Source organism: Giraffa tippelskirchi, chromosome 4, assembly GCF_054371585.1.
Source record: "Giraffa tippelskirchi isolate mGirTip1 chromosome 4, T2T-mGirTip1v1.2.pri, whole genome shotgun sequence".
Lineage (NCBI taxonomy): Eukaryota > Metazoa > Chordata > Mammalia > Artiodactyla > Giraffidae > Giraffa > Giraffa tippelskirchi.
The window spans coordinates 97,833,176-97,853,628 of record NC_137278.1 but is presented as its reverse complement, the minus strand read 5'-3'; the positions used below and the strand labels follow the sequence as shown (position 1 = coordinate 97,853,628).

The window sequence follows — 20,453 nt, the reverse complement described above, 5'->3', positions numbered from 1 at the left end:
TGATGCTCTCAAATTGTGGTGCTGGAGAAGACTCTTGAGAGTCCCTTGGACAGCAAGGAGATCAAACCAGTCAATCCTAAAGGAAATCAACCCTGAATATTCATTGGAAGTGTCAGGCGAGTGTATGCTCCTTGGTTCTGTCTCGTCACAACAAAGATTTGGAGTGACGGACATTAGAGCCCTCGGCGAGTCCCAGCTCTCGGGTCTTGGACAGACCGTGCTATAGCTCTCAGGTCTCGAACGGACCATGTTATAGCTCTTAGACGAATCAGTGTTACAGCTCAGTGTTACAGCTCTGTTTTATTTAGATGATAGCAGGAGAATCCATCCTCGAAGCGTGAGGGCATGCCAACCGGAAAGCGCGAAGAGAAGAGAGTGGAGGAGCGCGCCAGCGCGCGGGAAGGGGTGGGGGTGGGGGGCGGAGGGCTTTGGCTCCTCTTTTTATGTGTTTTTTCTTCCCCCGGGCCTGCCCTATGCATATTGGGCTTAGCCAGGAGTGCTGTTCTACCTGAAGTTCTCACTCCGGTCCTCGGACCTTCCTTTGACCTTCCTTTGTTCTGTTTTTGCGGGCTTTTCCCTTCTTTGTCTTTTAGCCATCGCCATTTTGGACTCCTGTTTCCTATTCTAACTACCTAACAGAAGGATTGATGCTGAAGCTGAAGCTCCAGTACTTTGGCCAGCTGATACAAAGAGCTGACTCATTGGAAAAGACCTTGATGCTGGGAAAGATTAAGGGCAGGAGGAGAAGGGGGTGGCAGAAGACTAGATGGTTAGATAGTATCACCGACTCAATGAACATGAGTTTAAGCAAACTCCGGGAGGTAGTGAAGGACAGGGAAGCCTGGCAAGCTGCAGTCCATGGGGTCACAAATAGTCAGACACGACTAAGTGACTGAACAACAACCACCTCTGCTCCAGGGATCAGTGTGGATTAGCTAGTGGAGGACAGACTGTGTTGTGCAGAACAGAAGTGACAAGCTGATAGCCTGGTTCATCCTGATGCTGAAAATCAGGAAGGCGGACACATTTCAAAACTTTATTTTAATCATTATTTGTAGGAACTGTGTCATCTTTCCTGTTGTTCAGTAGAAAGCAGCATTTTATCTCAGGAAATCCTCAATGATGAAAAGTCTGGGTTGCAAGATTTCTGCACTACGCCGCCAGAACAAGTTACCACAGGAAAAAAAAAAAAGGCTGGGGGTGGGAAACAGAATACTTTCTCAGGTGTAATGATTTAGGACCAGAAAATCCTAATTTTTTGTTTTGAAATCTGTTTCTTGCCTCTACCAGCCAGGTGACAGGCATCACTGAAACATTCTGAGCTTGTTTCCTTCTCTCTGCAGATGGAATTTAAAACAGTGAAAACCCCCATAATATCATGATGTCGATTAAATTTGATAATGTGCAGCATTTTGAAATTGGAAAGTGTTAATTACTTGTAGAGTTTTTCTATTACCGCCTCTTGGGAGATATAAGCAACTCACCTGGGGTCCTCTCCTGGGGGTATAGAACACTGCTGGAAGTTTAAAAACTTTAACAGTAGTTTTAAAAGTTTAAGAGCAATTCAAAAAGGCAAAAACCAGCACAATGAGCTACAGAGGAAACCTCTGAGACTAAAGGAAGAAGAGACTATGATGACTAGATGTGTAGGCTGGAAGTCAGTGGAGGGGGGGCAAGTGGAAGGTGCATTTCTAGTCGCGCAGGACAGATGCCTTTTCCAGGAAACGGAATCCCAGCCCAGCTGTGAATATCAGAAGGTTCTTATAGCCAGAGGTAAAAAACCTGCACTCCAGCCTGAGAAATTTCTGTTTGGAATGAAGATTGACAACCACTCCTGCTTTCTTTCGCTAAATGAACTGACCCATGCTGTCTACTTAGACTGTTTCTTCATTCCTCTGACCTTTGGTCATGGGCAGTGTTTTCACTGAGGGTTTCAACTGGGAGGCACCCCCTTCTCCTCCCACCTGGGTATAGGAGAATCCACCAGCCGAGGTGGGGAAGCTGACTCATACCCAGGAAGATGGGGACCTCTGAGCCTCCAGCAGGAGGAAGACGGAAAGCCACAGAAGTGGTTCTGATCCAACCTCCAGAGCCAGAGCCCCAAATGGCCCTGGGAGATACCTTCTCACCTCTCTGGGGCTGAGGGCAGAAGGAAACTGCGGCGTAAGGGCAGCCCAGAATAGGAAGCCGATCTTGAATCAGGACCTGGAAATGGCAGCGACTCCTTAATGAGGTGGAGAAGGAGTTAGTGCAGAGGCTGAGCCATAAGCAGATAGGCCAGCAGCTCTGGGTCCTCCGCCCTGATTAACAGCCAGCCAGGTGTCAACACCATGAGGCTGCCTCTAGAGTTAATTGGGAAGAAACTGCACTGATTTCTGGAGGTGAACAAAAACCCACGAATGCAGAGATTGAAACAGAAAAGAGCTGGTAGTAACATACCAAATGTCTAGGTCTAATGATCTAGATCAGGGGTCAGCAGCCTTTTTATGTAAAAAAGCAGCTAATACATGGTGTAGACTCCATGGGCTGTGCAGCTGCACAGCTGCTCAACTCAGGCAGACACCTGAAAAACTGCACCCCAGTTTTAAGACTGGATTCTACACAGTCCCAAAGGCTGAGAATTCGAGGAGGGTCACACTGTCCAACGAGGTCATCTTGGCAGTGTGGACCCTCCCCGTGCTCGTGGCAGTGGGTGGTGGTTGTGGTGGGGGCACACACATGCTGGGGACGTAAGGATTCTTCTCACCTCACAGTGGTTCTTTGTTTTCATAGCAGGAATTCTTTATAAAAAGTAGCGTTTGTTTTCCTAATGAAAAGGGTAGAGCCAGTTTGTGGTAGAAAATGTGTGAATAGTGTGTAAATAGTACTTCAAAAACCAAACCAAACATTTTAGTCCAATAAGAAAATAGACAACATAAAGCTGGTTTACTTGTGTGTTGGGGGGGGAGGGCGGTTGTTTTGTTTTTAAGCTTCCCCTTTCTTTGGCCATTTAAAACAAGAAATATGGGGAACTTCCCTGGCGATCCAGTGGTTAAGACTCAGCTCCTCCCCTGCAGAGAACACAGGTTGGTTGCCTGGTGGAGGAACTAAGATCCCGTAAGCTTCGCAGTGTGGCCAAAATAAAATAAAAGGATTAGATTCTTTATAAATAAATAACTGATACAAGATGCATGGACTCAAGATGAAAGCCAGCAGCTGTTTCTCTGCCACCTGGAAGGACCTGAGACGGTGAGGCCGGCGTGTGAGCTGGACGGGGGAAGCCAAGGCACTCAGACCTTTGGAGCCCAATGTAGGGATGAGCACATTTCTGTCTCGGGATAAGGGGGTCCAAGTGAAGCTGTTACTGCTGGGGAAGCGTCTCTGTCAAAAACCTCTCCCTAACATTGATAATCCCTTTGCAATAGGAAAATTAATTTCACCTAAGATAAATAACAAAATACATGAACCTTAACACTGATATATTCTTTTCCTATTATAATAATCTCCCCATATAACTTAGACAAGAAAATTTACTTTTTTTTTCTTCGTTTTTTGATTATACATTTTAGGGAAGCCGTGGGGAGTGTAATATCAGATGAGAAGCTGAGGATGGGAATTCATATTTCCTTTCACTTTCTCCATTTAACAATAACGATTTTCTGTCTCCAAGTATATTATAGAAGGAAATATGGCTAAAATAAATAAATAAGATGGTAGGAAGCATCCAGGGAGAGGGTATTTCTAGGATCAGTGTTCCCATCAGGATGGCTTCTGGGAATACTGATTGAACAAGTTCCCACGTGTTCTCTCAGCTTCCCAGCTCAGCTCCAGACCAGAGCAGGCACTGCTGTCTGAGCTGGTTCATCCTAGCAGGCATCACACAGAATCCAGTGTTATGCGGTGGAGAAATCAAGGGGCTTGCTGATTTCAGCAGGCAAAGTGTTATAACTTAGCAAACCCAAGAGCATGGGGCAAGCCTAAGGGGACAGGCATTGTCTTTATATTTTATTTCAATAATTTGATTCCTTATAGGAGTTGTGAAGAAGTGTGTGAGCTCCACCCATGCACTCGTGGGCTTCAGGTATGGAGACACCAAGGTTGTGCCCATCTCGTTCATCATGCCGGTGGGAGGCGCCATGCCCTGCCCACTGCTCCAGGTACCTGCTCCAGCCAGCTGTTCCTGGACCCCTTTTCACCCTTCCTAGAGCTCTGGACAGTAGCAGCCCCTGTTCCTGTGACCTCTTGCCTAGCAATTTCTTTGCTCTTGACCCTCATCTGCTAACGCCCTGTTTAAATAGCTCAGACCTGCTTGCGTTGCCCCTTAAGGCCTTTGTTGCTTTACAGACAATAGATGGGTGGGGGAAGGGAGTTACTATAACTGCTAGAGCTCTGGAAGCTTTCACTGCAGGAAATGATACTAAAACAGATGGAATAACAAGAGCAGAGGTAGCACTTGCCTTGACACCATAGTCAGTTAATGCCAGACCTTGATGCCATAATGCAGTTACCCCTAAATGTGCATCCCAGGGGTGAGCCGGGCTGATGTGTTCTCATCTCCTTATAAATTCATCAGAGCCGTGCTGTGTCTGCCCATTCTCCTGTGTTATCCTTATTCCAGCACCAAGGCCAGAGTAGAGAGAAGGCCTCTGCAGAGTTCCATTGCTGCTGTTTCTTGAATAGTATGAGCCTGGAGGAAAAGCACTGAGGGGCATTCAGAGGATTCTGTTCCCACATCTCCTGGGCAGACCCAAAGGCACATCAGGACACTTTCCCCCGACCATGAATCCCCTCCATCTGACTGATGCCTGAAACTTTGTGTGTCCCTTCACCAGACTTTGTTTCTCCTGGAAGTTATCTCTCTGTGACTTTTCCCCATGGGTTCCAGGTCTGAGATTCGGAGCCACATTAAACAAACATGCTCCTTTCCTCCGTCCCTGATAGCCCTTCAAACTCATTCTTGCGTCAAAGAGTCCTGGTTCCTTCAACCAGTCATTGTAGGAATTGGTTTCTAGACCCCTCACCACTTCACTGGCTGTCCCTGAGACCCTTGGCAAGTGAAGCCCTGCTGAATGCAGCTTCCCCAAACTGATCACAAAATTCCAGCCAGGGCCCTATGAACCCAGAGAATGTTGGAACTAGTAACTCTTTCCAACTAAGAAAAAAAATATGTGTTTGAATCCTAGCATCAGCTAGCATCTTGGGGTGTTTTCAAACAAGCTTATTTACTATTGTTTCTAAGGTCCATAAGCTGAATATTTGCTCTGAAAGATATTCTCATCTACAGGTTGGAGATTATGTGTTTGCCAAAATTGTGATCCCCAAAGGATTTGACTTCTATGTCCCTGCCATTGTTATTGCACTTCCAAATCAAAATAGGGCTGAAGATAAATTCTACACAGTTTTAAAGTGTAACAACCGGAGAGTAAGTAGACTTTCATTTAGAAAAGGACTTTTTCTTTAGGCAGAAAGTAGCTTCCTGGACCCCTGCCTTTCTTCTGTGCAGTGCCTGGCTCTTTCCTGCCCTGGCTGTATCTATTTCCCCTGCACATCCAGCTCCTGTGGTTAGAGTTCCTTCCACTGGGCAACTCGAAATCTGCCCTTGCTAAGGTCACAGTGCTCTCCTAACTCCCCCATCAGATGGTCTCTGGGACTCTTGTTCCACATTTGGGGACTGGGGAGGCTTGCTCCAGTTCTGGCTTCGTAAAGAGCCTCCCAGTTTCTTACAGCCCCACTCTCTCTCCCTACTGCTCCTCCCTATGTATTTTTCCTAAAAGTTTTAGAAAAAATATCAGGTTACAAATCTGATGAGGTCACTTGCCTACCTGATGTGCCTGCTCCGTCCCTACACACACACACACACACACACACACACACACACACACACACTTCTCTTCAACCTCAAGGAAAAGCCCAGCCCAACCTCAGCCTGACCCCCCTGCCCTGTGAGTTTGACTCCGAGCCATATGGAAGGCTCACTGCTTCCTGAACACAGTGGACTTTCTCAAGCCTCTAGGTTTTTAACCCTTCCTGGATCACCCTCTCCATCTTCTTCCATATAAACTCCTGTCCCCTGAAGACTCTGCCCTGTTTCTGCTGAGGCCCCCAGGTCCCCTTGCACACTGTCCTGCCTTCCTCTCACACCAGATCCCCTCTCTAATCTCCCAACTCCTTAAAGGCAGGGCCTTGGTCCAATCCATCTTTGCACCCCTGGTACCGCTGCTGATAATGAACACATTCTCACCGTGATTTTATAAAGTGCTTGCATAAGTGATGTTTCTAATGGAAATAATGTTGTTTTGATGGCCCACGTAATATGCCTGGAAAATGTATTGGCAAGCAAATACAATCGTGCTGACTGTACTCAGCACTTTCTATGTGGCACGGGTACAAACCCAAGTGCTTCACACATAGTGAACAGTTGGATGCTGAGAACACTGTGAGGTGCATACTTGTATCCCCATTTTTATATAAGAAGCCAGAAGTGGAGAAGTGAAGTCACACCCAGGGTGAGCAGTGTTACAGGCATTTGAACCCAGGAAGTCTGGTTTTATAGCCTGCTCTGTAAGTATCTGTGCCCAACTTGCCTAGTAAACAGAGTTAAAATATCTTGTCAATTCTTGACTATAACTGAGGTATGTCCATCAGGGAAGGGGTCATGGTGAGTGAATTTTAGGATGAAGGGATGAAATTTAGGATGGATGAGTGAAGGCCATCAGAGCCTGTGTCCCCTGGAGTGCTGTATCCAATCCGACAGATCAAGAGGGAGAAAGGGCGCCTTCTCATTAATCCAGGAAAAACCCCTGAATGATGATGGACTTTTCTGGGGCTGTTTGGATGATAGTGAAGAAGGCTGGAAGGGCAGAGGGTGGGAAGCATCTCTGCCAGGTGGCCCCACTCTGGGGACTTCTACCAGGCAAGAGAGGAGAAAGCAGATATAGGGTCATTGGAAGAGAGGCCCCTGAATGGGTTCCAGGTGACCCAGGGTCCCTGAGGAAGAGCCTCGGAGCCCAGGAAGGACCTCAGAAATTATCCACAGGGCAGCAGGGCCATAGAGACTAGATAGCGTGGTACGGAAGATGGATGCCAAGGACAGTTCTGATAGGAATTCTGGGAGACCCAGGGGCTGACAGTGGGCCATTGAGCATCAGGTGGTGGTGATAATTTATAAGTCCAGAAAGGGGATGGCCAAGGCTGAAGGTAAGATGGAAGGGAAGATAGTTATATGAAATAGTGTGTGTTTGTGCATGCACACACACATCTTAGGGAGGTGAACTTGGCAAATTATCCAGAATGTGGAAAAATGACAGAAAGGATTCAATGATGACTTTTATTCAGCATTAAATTACCAAGTTAGACTCTGCATTCAAACCACTCTCTTAAGTGTCACCAGAATAGGAGAATGTCTGGTAGCTATTACAATGGGTTGTACTAGAAAAATAAAATCACATCTGAATTGTGGACATTTCTGATTTAAATTGAATGAACTCTTTTGGTATTATTACAGGAATTTTGCCGTCGGAGTGCACTCATCAAGATCAGCCAAAACAAATATGCTCTCTCTTGCTCTCATATTAAGTCACCCCCAATTCAGGAGGATTCAAAAGTGTAAGTGGACCCAACTTCTTACTTTCTGAATTTGATTTATGTCTTTGTGCTTTTCATCTGCTTCTGAGTTGAGATCCATGATCTCTAAATGCTTGGGGAGAAAAGCAAAAGTGAGGATTTCCTGCTAAAATGCAGGTCTAGGATGATGGTTCCTTCTACATCATACCTTTTATCTGCTGGCTGTTTGTCTATCTGGTTCTAAGCTCAAATTCAACATTATGTATTTTACTGACCTTTCAGAAAAGCATTCAATCCTGTCGTGAATCTGAAGGAATTATTTTCCTTTTATTGGTAAGGATTCAAGGCCTTCTAAGATGAAATCTTACTAGAAAGCACAGGTTAGATTAAGTTGCTCTTGGGACCAATTGCCCGTTGCCTCTCCCCATGGGGGGTGAGAGTAAGGTGCATGTCCTGGCTTACCTGTGCCCTGGTGAGTGTGGGTGGGTGGTAGTTTCCTGGAGCAACAGTGGAGTGAACACATTTTTATCTGAGGCAGCAGGATCACTAAAAGCTGGAAGGGTGGATTAAAGCAAAATCAGTAAGAAAAAGCTGAGGCCTGGAGAGTAGGCAAGAACCCAAGTCCCTGGGGCCAACAAGGGGCATCAAAGTTGGAGTCAGAGCCATGACCTTGGAGGTGACCTTGAGCACAAGTTGGGCCATCTTTGGGTGCCAACCTTCTATATCCCCGTGGCCTCACCTGTGCTTCATAGACAGAAACCACCAGACGTTCTCTCAGTGTGCTGCTTCCCCCACCTCTGGGCTTGTGGAAGCCTGGATCCCTCCCCCTGATGTCAGAGTCCCTCCTTGTCCTACACTGACCTGCCCAGCATGTCTGTTGCAGGAAGAGGGCCCTCTTCCAGAACCCAAGGGTGGGGTCTTGTCTAACACTTGGAAATGAATTGTCCGAGGAGACACGTGTGCTGAAAAAGCAAGAGACTTTATCGGGAAGGGGCACCTGTATGGAGAGCAGCAGGGCAAGGGAACCCAGGAGGACTACTCTGCCCTGTGGCTCCCAGTCTCAGTTTTATGGTGATGGGATTAGTTTCCGGGTTGTGTCAGGCCAGCTGTTCTGATTCAGGGTCCTTCCTGGTGGTGCACACATCACTCAGCCAAGATGGATTCCAGCCAGTAGGATTCTGGGAGATTGGTAGGACATGTGGACGGGAGTCTCCTCTCTCCTTTTGACCTTCCCCGAATTCTTCCAGTTGGTGGTACGCTTCTTAGTTCCACATTCCTTACCAGGACCTCCTGCTTGAGATAACTCATGCAAGTGGTTACTATGGTGCCTGGCCAGGGCAGGCAGTTTCAGTCAGTAGTTCCCCTAATAGATCTGTACCCTAATGTCCGGGGTCCTTGCTCAGTCAACTACCCTGGACTCCCTTTACCACCCAGATCTGAAACCACACAACCCAGACTGGAACTTGAACCCACTGTCTTTTTTTTTTTTTTTTAATAAATTTATTTATTTTACTTGGGGGCTAATTACTTTACAATATTGTAATAGTTTTTGCCATACATTGACATGAATCAGCCATGGGTTTACATGTGTTCCCCATCCTGAACCCCCTCTCACCTCCCTCCCCATCCCATCCCTCTGGGTCATCCCATTGCCCCAGCCCTGAGCATTTGTCTCATGCATCGAACCTGGAATGGTGTTCTGTTTCACATATGATAATATACATGTTTCAATGCTATTCTCCCAGAACGTCCCACCCTCACCTTCTCCCTCAGAGTCCATAAGACTGTTCTATGCATCTGTGTCTCTTATTCTGTCTCGCATATAGGGTTATCGTTACCATCTTTCAAATTCCATATATATGCATTAGTATACTGTATTGGTGTTTTTCTTTCTGGCTTACTTCACTCTGTATAATGGGCTCCAGTTTGATCCATCTCAATAGAACCGATTCAAATGTATTTTTTTTAATGGCTGAGTAATATTCCATTGTGTATATGTACCACAGCTTCCTTATCCATCCGTCTGTCTTTTAACTGTGGGTTCTCAGGGCTTAACGAAGCTCAGGTTCTTGATCTCATTGCAGAAAGAATTCAGTGAGAGACAAAGTGATAGGTAAGAAGTGGATTTATTTAAAGACAGACATATTCTACAGCTTGCAAATATTTCTCACTACTGCTGCAAATGTGCTACCCTAGCTCAGGAGGCTTCCTGCTGCCCTGCTGTCCAGCCATCTTCCCTGAGGGCTGAGCAGAAGAATCTTCCTCACAGGCAAATCTGCTCTTGTCCCTCCTCCACTAAAGCTGCCTCCTCCCTGAAATGCCTCCTCTTAACCTAGCTTAGCTTCTTGTTGACCTGAACCAAGCCTACCTACCTGGCTTTACTTTTCCCCTAGCTACTCCCCAGCTATCCTCCCAAAAGCCCTCTGCACACTAACCATACTAAATTTATAAACTTGTAGTTTTTTTCCCCATGCTGTGCTTTTTCAAAGCCCTGTGCCTCTACATAGGCTAAGTATTCTCTCCCTGGAATGCTACTCTTGCCCTTGGCTGCCTAGGGAATTCCAACATCAAAGGCAAGCATCCCATCACCCCTGTGTGATGTTCTGGGACTCCAGTTCTCTGTGGTGAAGTGATCCCATTGCCTCCTGTAAACATTTTCATTATGAGACTGTTGCCTTGTGTTGGGCCATGTGCTTCCATGGTCATCACTCTTACTGGACATGAGTCTTTGAAAGCAGGGGCCAGGTTCTATCTACTTCTATATCCTGGTTGCCTACAAGATGCACCCAAGGACAATTTGAAGAATGAACAGATGAACAAATACTAGGGGATGTCCAGCAAGACTCTTTGAGGGGTGTATAGTTCCACAGAAAAGCTTTGATTAGGTATGATTGTTGAAAATCAATGTTACAATCCTTTTTCTAGATGAATATTTCATTTTTAAATAATAGCACTGTTTTTTGTTCATCTCAAAATCCTACTCAATTTGATATCCAAATTACAGTACATAATAAAGGAATATGGATACATGGGTCTAGGTATCGACCATCTTCATTAAACTCAAGATTATCAATCACTATTTTAGAATTAAAATTCAATCCTTTCTACGTTGAGAAAAGCCTTTCATTATTTTCTACCTTAGTACTAACCCAGACCTTATTTAAAACTCTTCACTGCTAGTGACCTACCCCAGCTTCTGGGTCTTTACACAGCAGAAGCATTTATTGACCCTCTTGTCCCCTTTTGTAATTTCCACTGTTTTGTTGCTATGGCTGCCTCTCTGTTAGCAAGAGATGGCCTTTAATTCTCCTAAGCAGAGGTCATATCCAGCCTGCTAAATTCAGAGCTTAATCTGTCTCTGTTTCCATAATCGGAGCTGGCAGATATGAGCACACAGAATAAAGGCGTAGGTCTGATTTTGTATCTACGCTGGAATTTCCTTCTGGTAGGTCCTTTCTCATCAGAGGCTCTTTCTTACCCACTCTTTTTTTTTTTTCTAAGATATCTTTACTTTGTATGATTTTCATACATTTGGAGCAGATGGTTCTTTTTTAAAAAAAAAAAAAAAACCTTTTTATTTTGTATTGGTTATAGCCAATTACAATATTGTGATAGTTTCAGGTGAACAGCGAAGGGACTCAGCCATACATACACATGTATCCATTCTCATCCCCAAACTCCCCTCCCATCTAGGCTGCCATAGAACATTGAACAGAGTTCCCTGTGCTATACAGTAGGTCCTTGTTGGCTATCCATTTTAAATACAGCAATGTGTACATGTCCATCCCAAACTCCCTAACTATCCCTTCTTTGAATCCTTCCCCTGCCCCCTGGCAACCATGACTTCATTCTCTGTCTTTCTCACTCACTTTCTAAAGGTACCACCTCCCTTTGGTTGTTCTTTAGCAGATCTTCACACCATTGCACTAAATGAGACCATTAAAAAAAATTACGGTGGTTTCTTCGATAGACTAATTAAAGAAATGAATTGTAGGTTACAACTCCAACAGGACATCACTTGACTAAATTTTGTTTTAAAATATCAAATCCACTATAACCAACAATTTGGGGTTGGTGAGACCAGGGGTACATGGCCCCAAACAGCTATAGACCAGATTGCCAGATATCCAACTTCCCACCCTCTGCCTCTCCTTTTTTTCTTCCTTCTTGGGGTCTTCAGTTGGGGCTGACAGAGTATTTTCAGCAAACCCCTCTTCTGGTTCCTTACGAGGGTGTTACATAGTGAAAGGCAGGAAGAACAGTATTTGGAAGGTGAAGAGTTCAACATTGATTGAATATGGCTGCAGCTGATACAAATTTTTCATTTTCAGTTCAAAATTTGACACTGAAATGATTCTTAAAGCCTCATAATAAGTTTGGTTTGCAAAATATGTTACCAAGTTTGCTAAATTCCAAATAACTAGTCCTTAAAGGAGATAGTTTTAGTATCACCATGTTTGTGAGGCTGTTCCAATTTCTTCTTTCTTTTGCAACCCAATGACTGGGTTCTCTAATGGCGCTTCTGAAAGAAGTGGAAATGATCCCTCTTGCCATGCCTTACCTTCAGGAAAGTCCCTGAGCTTTTTCTATATTTCACGGCATCAGAGATCTCTGTTCTTTGCGAGAATATCCCCTGACCTGTCTATGGCTTTCCCCATTTAGAGAACACACATGTAATTTTTTCTAACTCCCCAAAGCAAGTGGACCGGAAGGAATGTTCCCTGCTTTTTGGCATCCTCCCTTCTCACCAGCAGGAGATTCATGTCCTCAGTCTCCCTGACTACCTCCCCAGGGATCCTGTTCACATCAGAAGTCTGTGGCTTCTCGCTCCTTCCAGGAAAGTGTGCCTGGTGGGCTTAATGCTCAGACTTCCAGTTTCCTCCTGCGAAAGGACATGCCCCTACTGGTGTTATTCAACCACCCACAGCTGGGGCCCACATGCTCCTCTGGACAGGGCAGCTCTGGCAGCTGAATCCATGCTCCTGATGCCATGTAACTGGTTGGAAAACCCTCCCAACAGAGCTGGAATCCATCTTCCCTTCCTTTATTGAAATTTTTTAAAAAATCTATTTATTTATTACTGTGCTGGGACTTCGTTGCTGTGCTCAGGTTTTCTCTAGTTGTGGAGAGCAGGGACTGTTCTCTAGTTGCGGTGTGCAGTCTTATTGTGGTGGCTTCTCTTGTTGCAGAGCACAGCTCTAGAGCTCAGGCTCTGCAGTTGTGGTGCACGAGCTTAGTTGCCCCATGGCATGTGGGATCTTCCCATGTCTCCTTCATTGGCAAGCGGATTCTTATCCACTGTGCCACCAGGGAAATCCTTCCCTTTCTTCTTGACAGAGCACAACTTGGGCAGATTGCCTTCAAGGCTCCTTTTTAAGAAGATTCACTGTAGAGGAAGTCTGATTTCTTGAAAAAAAGTTAGCAACATTCTAAATGTGATCTCAGGAAAGCCAGAATGAACTAATTATTGTCTCTGTGCTGGAGGAAAATCATTGGGCATCTGAAGTAGAGTGTTGGTCATGAGATCCTGGAAGCAAGAGTGTTCTTCCCTTGATGCGTGATTATAACCGTGTGGACTTCGTGGGATGCAGTTGGGGATAAGAGTTCTGGCAGGGGGACCCTCCTCCAAGGGTTCAGATATGGTTTGTCTGGGTCTATGGCCAGCTCTTAATTCCTATTACACAAAATACTAGCCTCTCGTTATCATTCTTTGAGCAGTTTAGTAATTTTCCATCAAGCTGTTTGAATTAAGACTGTGCCCCAACAGGCGATGATAATTCCCATGTTGTTGAACACTCCTCCCTTTATCCATGTAGCCTGGCCTCACACAGCCTTCCTGACAGCAGGGACATTAAGTCATTGATTAAAGCTTCAAGATTCAGTGCAGACTCTGACATTACCCGAGATGAATCACTTCCCACCATCTCGCCCTGTCACCACTGACTATTTTTCCCTTGAAAGGAGCTTGCCTGTGAAATCATTAAGCCTTTGTATGTCATTAGCAACCTCGGTCCATCCTGGTCAGGTCAGGAGCCTCATTTCCAAGGCCTAAAAGATAAACAGTTCGGCAGTAACCCTGTGATTGAGTGCCCTGCCATATCCGGAGGGGAAAATGCCATAACCTGTCCTCAGAAGGTGTGTAGTTCTTGGGACCAGAACAGAGTCATGGAGACCCATTGCCCCTGAGGGCCAGGGGGAGCCATTTGGATGGCAACTGCCTTTTCTTTTTTTTACAAATTATTTATTTATTTTAGCTGTGCTGGACCTTTGTTGCTGCAAGAGGGCTTTCTCTGATTTCAGAGAGGAGGGGCTCCTCTCCAGTCGCAGTGCTCAGGCTCCTCACTGCAGTGGCTTCTCTTATTACAGAGAACAGATTCTAGAGCACAGGCTCAGTAGTTGTGGTAGGAGGGCTTGGTTGCCCCGAGGCATGTGAAATCTTCCTGGACCAGAGATCAAACCCATGTCCTCCACATTGGCAAGCAGACTCTCACCACTGGACCACCAGGAAACCCCAGCAACTGCCTTTTCTTACCAGTTTCTCCACTTCCTGCCCCTTCTGTTGTCAAAACCCCGGGGCCTCCTGATCCTCATCTAACATCTCTCAGTGCCCACCCCAGAGGGCCCCCTGTTCTTCATTTACTAAGATGGTCTTACTGACAGAGACACACTTAGGGCAGAACAGAATTGAGGCCTCAGGGAACCGGCAAGAATATGGGCAAGCTGACAATGCCTGGTCAAGGAAATGCATTGGGTTTTAAGCTAAGGAGAGTGTGGACAGGAGGCTCAGAACTCTTCCCAGAAGTCGAACCAGCTTCTCTGAAGAGCTAGTGAAGACACAGTGGCTGGCTCCCCAGACACCCCCTATAGTGTTGGACTGTTTATTGTACTACTGAGTTAACTCTATAGTGGAAGACAATAGGGCACTAAATTTAACTCAGTTTTGGCTTAAGCTTCCCTGGTGGCTCGGACAGTAAAGAATCTGCCTGCAATGCAGGAGGTGTGGGTTTGATCCCTGGGTCAGGAAGATCCTCTGGAGAAAGAAATGGCACCCCACTTCAGTATTCTTGCCTGAAAAACCCCATGGACAGAGGAGCATAGCAGACTACAGTCCAAAAATGTCACAAAGAGTCAGACATGACTGAGAGACTGAATACACACAGGGCAAAAGAGAACCACCTAGCAGGGTCCTTCTAGATGTGCTGGTGGAGAATGTCCCCTGACTGAAGTGAGGAGATGGCCACCCTTCCCCTCCCCGCGGAGCAAAGTGAGGGTGAATGGGGGGAATGGATAAGAACTTTCACATCAGATTCATTTCACACCTACTCTGCTGGCCATCCCATGAGGGGACATTTCCTTGTGGAATATTTTGAACTTGGCCAGCATCAGTCATTTTGGAGAGTATGATAAAGTGGCCCAGAAGCATCTGCTTTGTTTATCTAAAGGCTTTTCCTTGATCAAAACCCCAATCCATTTTGATTCTAATCCTGACAACTTGTGTGTGTGTGTGTGTGTGTGTGTGTTAGTCACTCAGTAATGTCTGATTCTTTGCGACCCCATAGACTGTAGCCCACCAGGTTCCTCTGTCCATGGAATTCTCCAGGCAAGAATACTGGAGTGGGTAGTCATTCCCTTTTCCAGGGAACCTTTCTGACTGAGGGATCAAGCCCAGGTCTCCCACATTGCAGTCAGATTCTTATATTGTTTTATTCCTATTCCAAAGGTAATGCATAGTCGATATAATTTAGGAATTAAAAACAAAAAAACAAAAAGACCATAAAAACCATCCTTAGTTCCTCATTTCAAGAGTAATCACCATGTTAAGATATCTGTTTGGGTCCCTGGGGATAAATTCCACTTATTCCCAGAAATAAGTGGAATTTCTGGATTATATAATTCTATTTTTAGTATTTTGAGGACCTGCCACACTGTTTCCCACAGCAGCTGTACCATTTTACATTCCCACTGCAAGGATTCCAATCTTTCCACATCCTTATCAACACTTGTTACTTCTTGGTTTTGTTTTTTCTTTTTTTGGCAATAGCTATCTTAATGGGTATAAAGTGGTCAGGCCAATTTTTTAATCTCTCTTGGAAATTACCTCCTGAGTCCTTGAGCCAGTCTTTACAAAGTATCACATGTGGTTTGAGGTTCAGACTACTGAAGAGGGATTTGATTGATGGAATTTTCTACTTAAAAATAACTAAAAATTTTTTCTCACTCTACTGATTTTTTTCTTAACAATTTCCAAAAGGATCTGAAACAACCATGGTCAAAGTTATTCAGCATGATAGGTGGGTGATCAAGGTGGCAGATACTGATTATGGGAACAAAATAAGTTTGAATACCAGGCGGCTGGTGTCCTTACTTTGCCCTGAAGCCTCTGAAAAAGGCAGGTTCCTGAAATAGTGTGCCGTGATGGCATGGCTGGGATGGGATCATGGTGTTCCCAAGATGCCTTTTTTGAAGGACAACACTTCAATATAAATAAACTGCCCAATATATTTTATTTTTTTATACCCTTTGGCCGACATCTCCCAGTTTCTCCCACCAACCCCCGCCTCCCCTCCCCCTGCCTCCAGACCCTGGCAACCACCATACTATTGTCCCTTTCTATGAGTTTGGCTTGTTTTAGATTCACATATGAGTGAGATCATATAGTATTTGTCTATCTCTGTCTGACATATTTCAATTAGCATAATGCCCTCAAGATCCATCCATGTTGTCACAAATGGCAAATTTCCTTATTTCTTATGGCTAAAAAATATTCCACATATGTCACATTTACTTTATCCATCATCCACCAGTGGACACCTAGGCTGTTTCTATATCTTGGCAATTGTAAGTAATGCTGCAGTGAACATGGGAATGCAGATATCTCTTCAAGATACTGATTTCATTTTCTTTGGCTATATGCCCAAAAGTAGAATTGCTGGATCAAAAATATTGTTCTACTTTTAATTTTTTGAGGAAACTCCATGCTCTTTTCTTTTCTTTTCTTTTCTTTTTATAAATTTATTTATTTTAGTTGGGGGCTAATTACTTTACAATATTGTAATAGTTTTTGCCATACATTGACATGAATCAGCCATGGGTTTACATGTGTTCCCCTTCCTGGACCCCCCACCCACCATGCTCTTTTCTATAGTGGCACTACCAGTTTACATTCCCACCAGCAGTGCAAAGGGGTTATTTTTTCTCCACATCCTCACCCACACTTGTTATTTCTTAACTTGAACATCTCTGTAGACACAGCAGCCATCAAAACCAGGATAACCCTGATCTCTCTCTCTCTCTTTCTCTCTCTCTCTCTCCCTCTCTAGGGAAGATATGGACACAAAGAACTCTGCTCTCCTAGTATGGCCAATCAAAGAAGTTAACACAGGGGATTTACAAGCTGCAAGACAGGAGAACCCTAGAAGGAAGAAAAAGAAAGCCAGCAAGAAGCTACCTCTCCAGGAGGTGGCCTCCTCAGACTCAGATGACTCTTCCTGTGGCAACAGGTCCCGAGACTCCCACCCTAAGAGACATCCTAAGCCCAAGCTGGGAGGGGGACATCATGTCTCCCAGGAACACCCTGAAGTCTCTCTCAAGGATAGTGCATGTGAGCCCACACCCCAGTTTCTGGGTCAGTTTAGGCCCCAGCACAGCAAAAACTCAAACACCCTTAAGTAATGCCGACATCACTTCCTCAGAGAATGTCCTCAGCCTGGGGTCTAGGAGTCAACCAGCCCTGCCATCGCTGCCACACCCACACCTGGAAAAGCCCCACCCTGCCCTCATCAAGCGACCCACAGCCGAGGGCTGAGAAGCACCACTGAGAGACCTGAAAGCAGTCTAGCGCCATCCATGTTCCCGAGAACCAGTGTTCCTTCAGGGCTGCCCTCAGCCACCCAACACTGTGGGACTAGCCCCTCTGCTGAGGTAAGGCCGCACTCCATTCTATCCTCGCCTTCCCTGGCTGTAACAAAGGTAGTCGTCCCTGCCGTCCTCTACCTGGATCTAGTTGAGCCTATTGGTTCTGACTTTTCTGGGGCATTCTTTATCCTATTATTTCCCCTGTCCTCACAAAACTGATGGAATACCCTCTTCCAGTAGACACACACACCTAGAAGTTTAATCTGACAGATCACCCTCATAGGATTTTTCAAGTTTTTTGAAATCTGTAGTTCTAATCTTGAAATTCTGTAGTTCTAAACCAAACTTGCAATCTCACTTTACATTGATTATCTCATCATAATCAGAGATTTTATCATTAAATGTTAGGACTGAAATCAAGACCTAGTAGCTTGTCTGAGAGCTGTAAAACTGAACATTACCTATTTTGTTGTTGTCTGAAAATTTTTATTGAGCCCTCCCTAATTATTTTTGTCTGAAGTCTGTTGTAGGTACTTCTAATTGAGCGTGGAACCAGAATAAAGACTCTTACATTGGAAACATTTCAAAACTATTGGGCTGTTTGTTACTGTTTTCTTTGAACACATTTTGGCAGTGACATACAAAAATATTCACTTCTATTCAATAATTGTTTAGTAAAATTAGCTTCATTAATTTTATTCTTTTCCCCTCTCATTCTTAGTGTAGATGTTGGGAAAGGCAGTTCTCCTTGCAGCTTCCTAGAGATGAGTGATGAGAAGGTTGGTTTATTTATTTTTATTTTTTTGGCTACACTGGGTCTCCACTGAAGCGTGGGCTTCTCTAGTTACAGCACACAGGCTGTCTAGTTGTGGCTTGAGAGCTTAGTTGCCCTGCAGCATTTGGGATCTTAGTTCCCCTACCAGGGATCAAACCTGCATCTCCTGCATTGGAAGGCAGTTTCTTAACCACTGGACCACCAGTGAAGTCTCAGCTTCATTAATTTTAAAAATAAAATAGTCTCCCAAATTCTCCTCTCCTAGTCAGTAATAGCCCTGGGTCTATATAATAATAGGGTACAGATTATTAATAAGAAAAATATTGGATGCTTTCTCCAAATAGAAAAGATAGGGCAGTGTTGTGATACTCTAAAATTCATAATCTAATTAAAAGTGATGCTTATATTCCTAAAAGCTAGGGGGGTCACCAGGGTTATGGTGAAGAATTTCAAGGAGGAATCCAGTTCCAAAAATATGAAAGAAAAAGGGACACTGACTCAGCATCAGATTAAAATGCATCAGTAATACAAGGAGGAAGGAATTGAGGAGTGAGGAAATGATCTGGAACAAGGCTGGGGAGAGCATCCTATCACTGGGCATCCTGTCACCCAGAACCCCAGCAGGAAGACACTGGAGCAGTCATCTGGGTTTGGTCTGCACAGTTAAGAACTGATGGGGTAGGAAAGAAACCATTCTCTTGGTCATAGTGATTCTTTCATGCATGTGTGCATTCATGTAAGCCTGCATGTATCCATTCATTTATTTGGTAAACAGTTGAGTGCTGACAGTGTGCCAGGCTGCAGAGAGACCATTATACTATTCTGCCTTTCTCCATTTCCATGGGGATGCAAAATGAACTACAGGACAAATATTCATAATAGTATATTGATATTACATTACAGTGCATGATATGCTCAATGCCATTAAGTGATATGTTCAACGTGTTGTCCTTCAGTGAAAATGCCCAGTTCTTTGTGCTGGGAGAACTGCAATAATCGATGTATTTCCACTTCCAGCCAATGTGGAATAACAGAAATTAGATTTCTACCCATACCCCCATCCCCCACCTGAAACAACTAAACCACCTGATAAAAATGTATGTAACAGTTTCCAAAACATTGGACAGAAGCATTGATCTCTGGGAAACAGACAAAGTCAGTCCTGTGAGTGCCTGATATACTGTCTAGAAACAGTTTCCAGGCTCCAGCAAAGGCAGGAGATGCATTACCAGCCATCCTTACATGTGCATCTGTAGCCATTGTCTCCGGTAACTTGTGTATTTGATTTTCACTGACTAAATCTGCACTTTTAGCATATGACAGAGAAGTAATAAAAGAGATTAGATCTGTTAAAAAATAATAACTATATAGACAGATTTTATAGCTACCCTTTATAATTAGCTTGGATTAAAAGCCAGGAGCAGAGGCATCAGGATGGAGTGATTGATAGCCACACAGAGCTATGTGGAATGAGTACAGGGTGATAAGCTCTTACTAGAAGAAAGGGAACAGATGGTTCAAGAAGAGACCAGATGACCACTTGAGTAATGTAAAAAAAGATCCATGCATCAAAAGACAGAATCCCCAACATTACTTCTAAGTTCCTTTCAACTCTGAGAGTCTGTGCAATAATTTAGTCCATTACTAACTCAGAGCAGTTCAATATAGATGAAAAACCATCCTTATAAAAAGGGGGAGACGTTGTAGCCAAGACAATTAGATGAGAAAATTAATTAGGAGAATAGAATTGAAAAAGAAAATTATATTTTCACATGAAAAGAGAATATACCTGAAAAACCTGACAGAATAAGTGATAATATTGATACTAATTGAAACAAAAAAAAATTCAGTGAGGTGGCAGGATAGAAATTTAATATACAGAAATCATACAGTTTCTGTATGAAAATCAAACTCTATGAAAATCAATACAGTTTTCATACACACAAGTAACGATCAATTAAAAGATATATTGATAGAGAAAACCTCATTTAAAACAGCAACTAAGAAAATTAAAAATAGTCAGTTCTCATAAATCTCATATTTTGAATGGTTCTATTCATTTAGGTTCTATAAAGTTACCTCTAAAACCAAATTTAGCATATACTGAATTATGATTCTTAGGGGTTAGGTTTCTGTGAGCCTCTGGTCACATCATTTCCACCAACTGATCAACATCTAACCTCCTTTTATGTGTTTTTCTGTTTAAAGACACTTTATTTAATACGTATTGTTGATTTATTAACATAGAATTCATGGCCAACAGCACTAAAACTCATATCTG

General features: G+C 44.1%; 1 protein-coding gene across 1 annotated transcript in view; it reads left to right on the top strand.

Moving 5' to 3' along the window:
- Window positions 1-17,986, top strand: part of VWA3B (von Willebrand factor A domain containing 3B) — a 195,169-nt gene extending 177,183 nt beyond the window's left edge. The window contains 5 exon segments of the mRNA XM_081484474.1: window positions 4,012-4,136; window positions 5,264-5,401; window positions 7,484-7,584; window positions 16,863-17,105; window positions 17,107-17,986. Coding sequence (XP_081340600.1) covers window positions 4,012-4,136; window positions 5,264-5,401; window positions 7,484-7,584; window positions 16,863-17,105; window positions 17,107-17,347 — 848 coding nt within the window. The 3' untranslated portion in view covers window positions 17,348-17,986.
- Window positions 17,987-20,453: the final 2,467 nt, after the last annotated feature.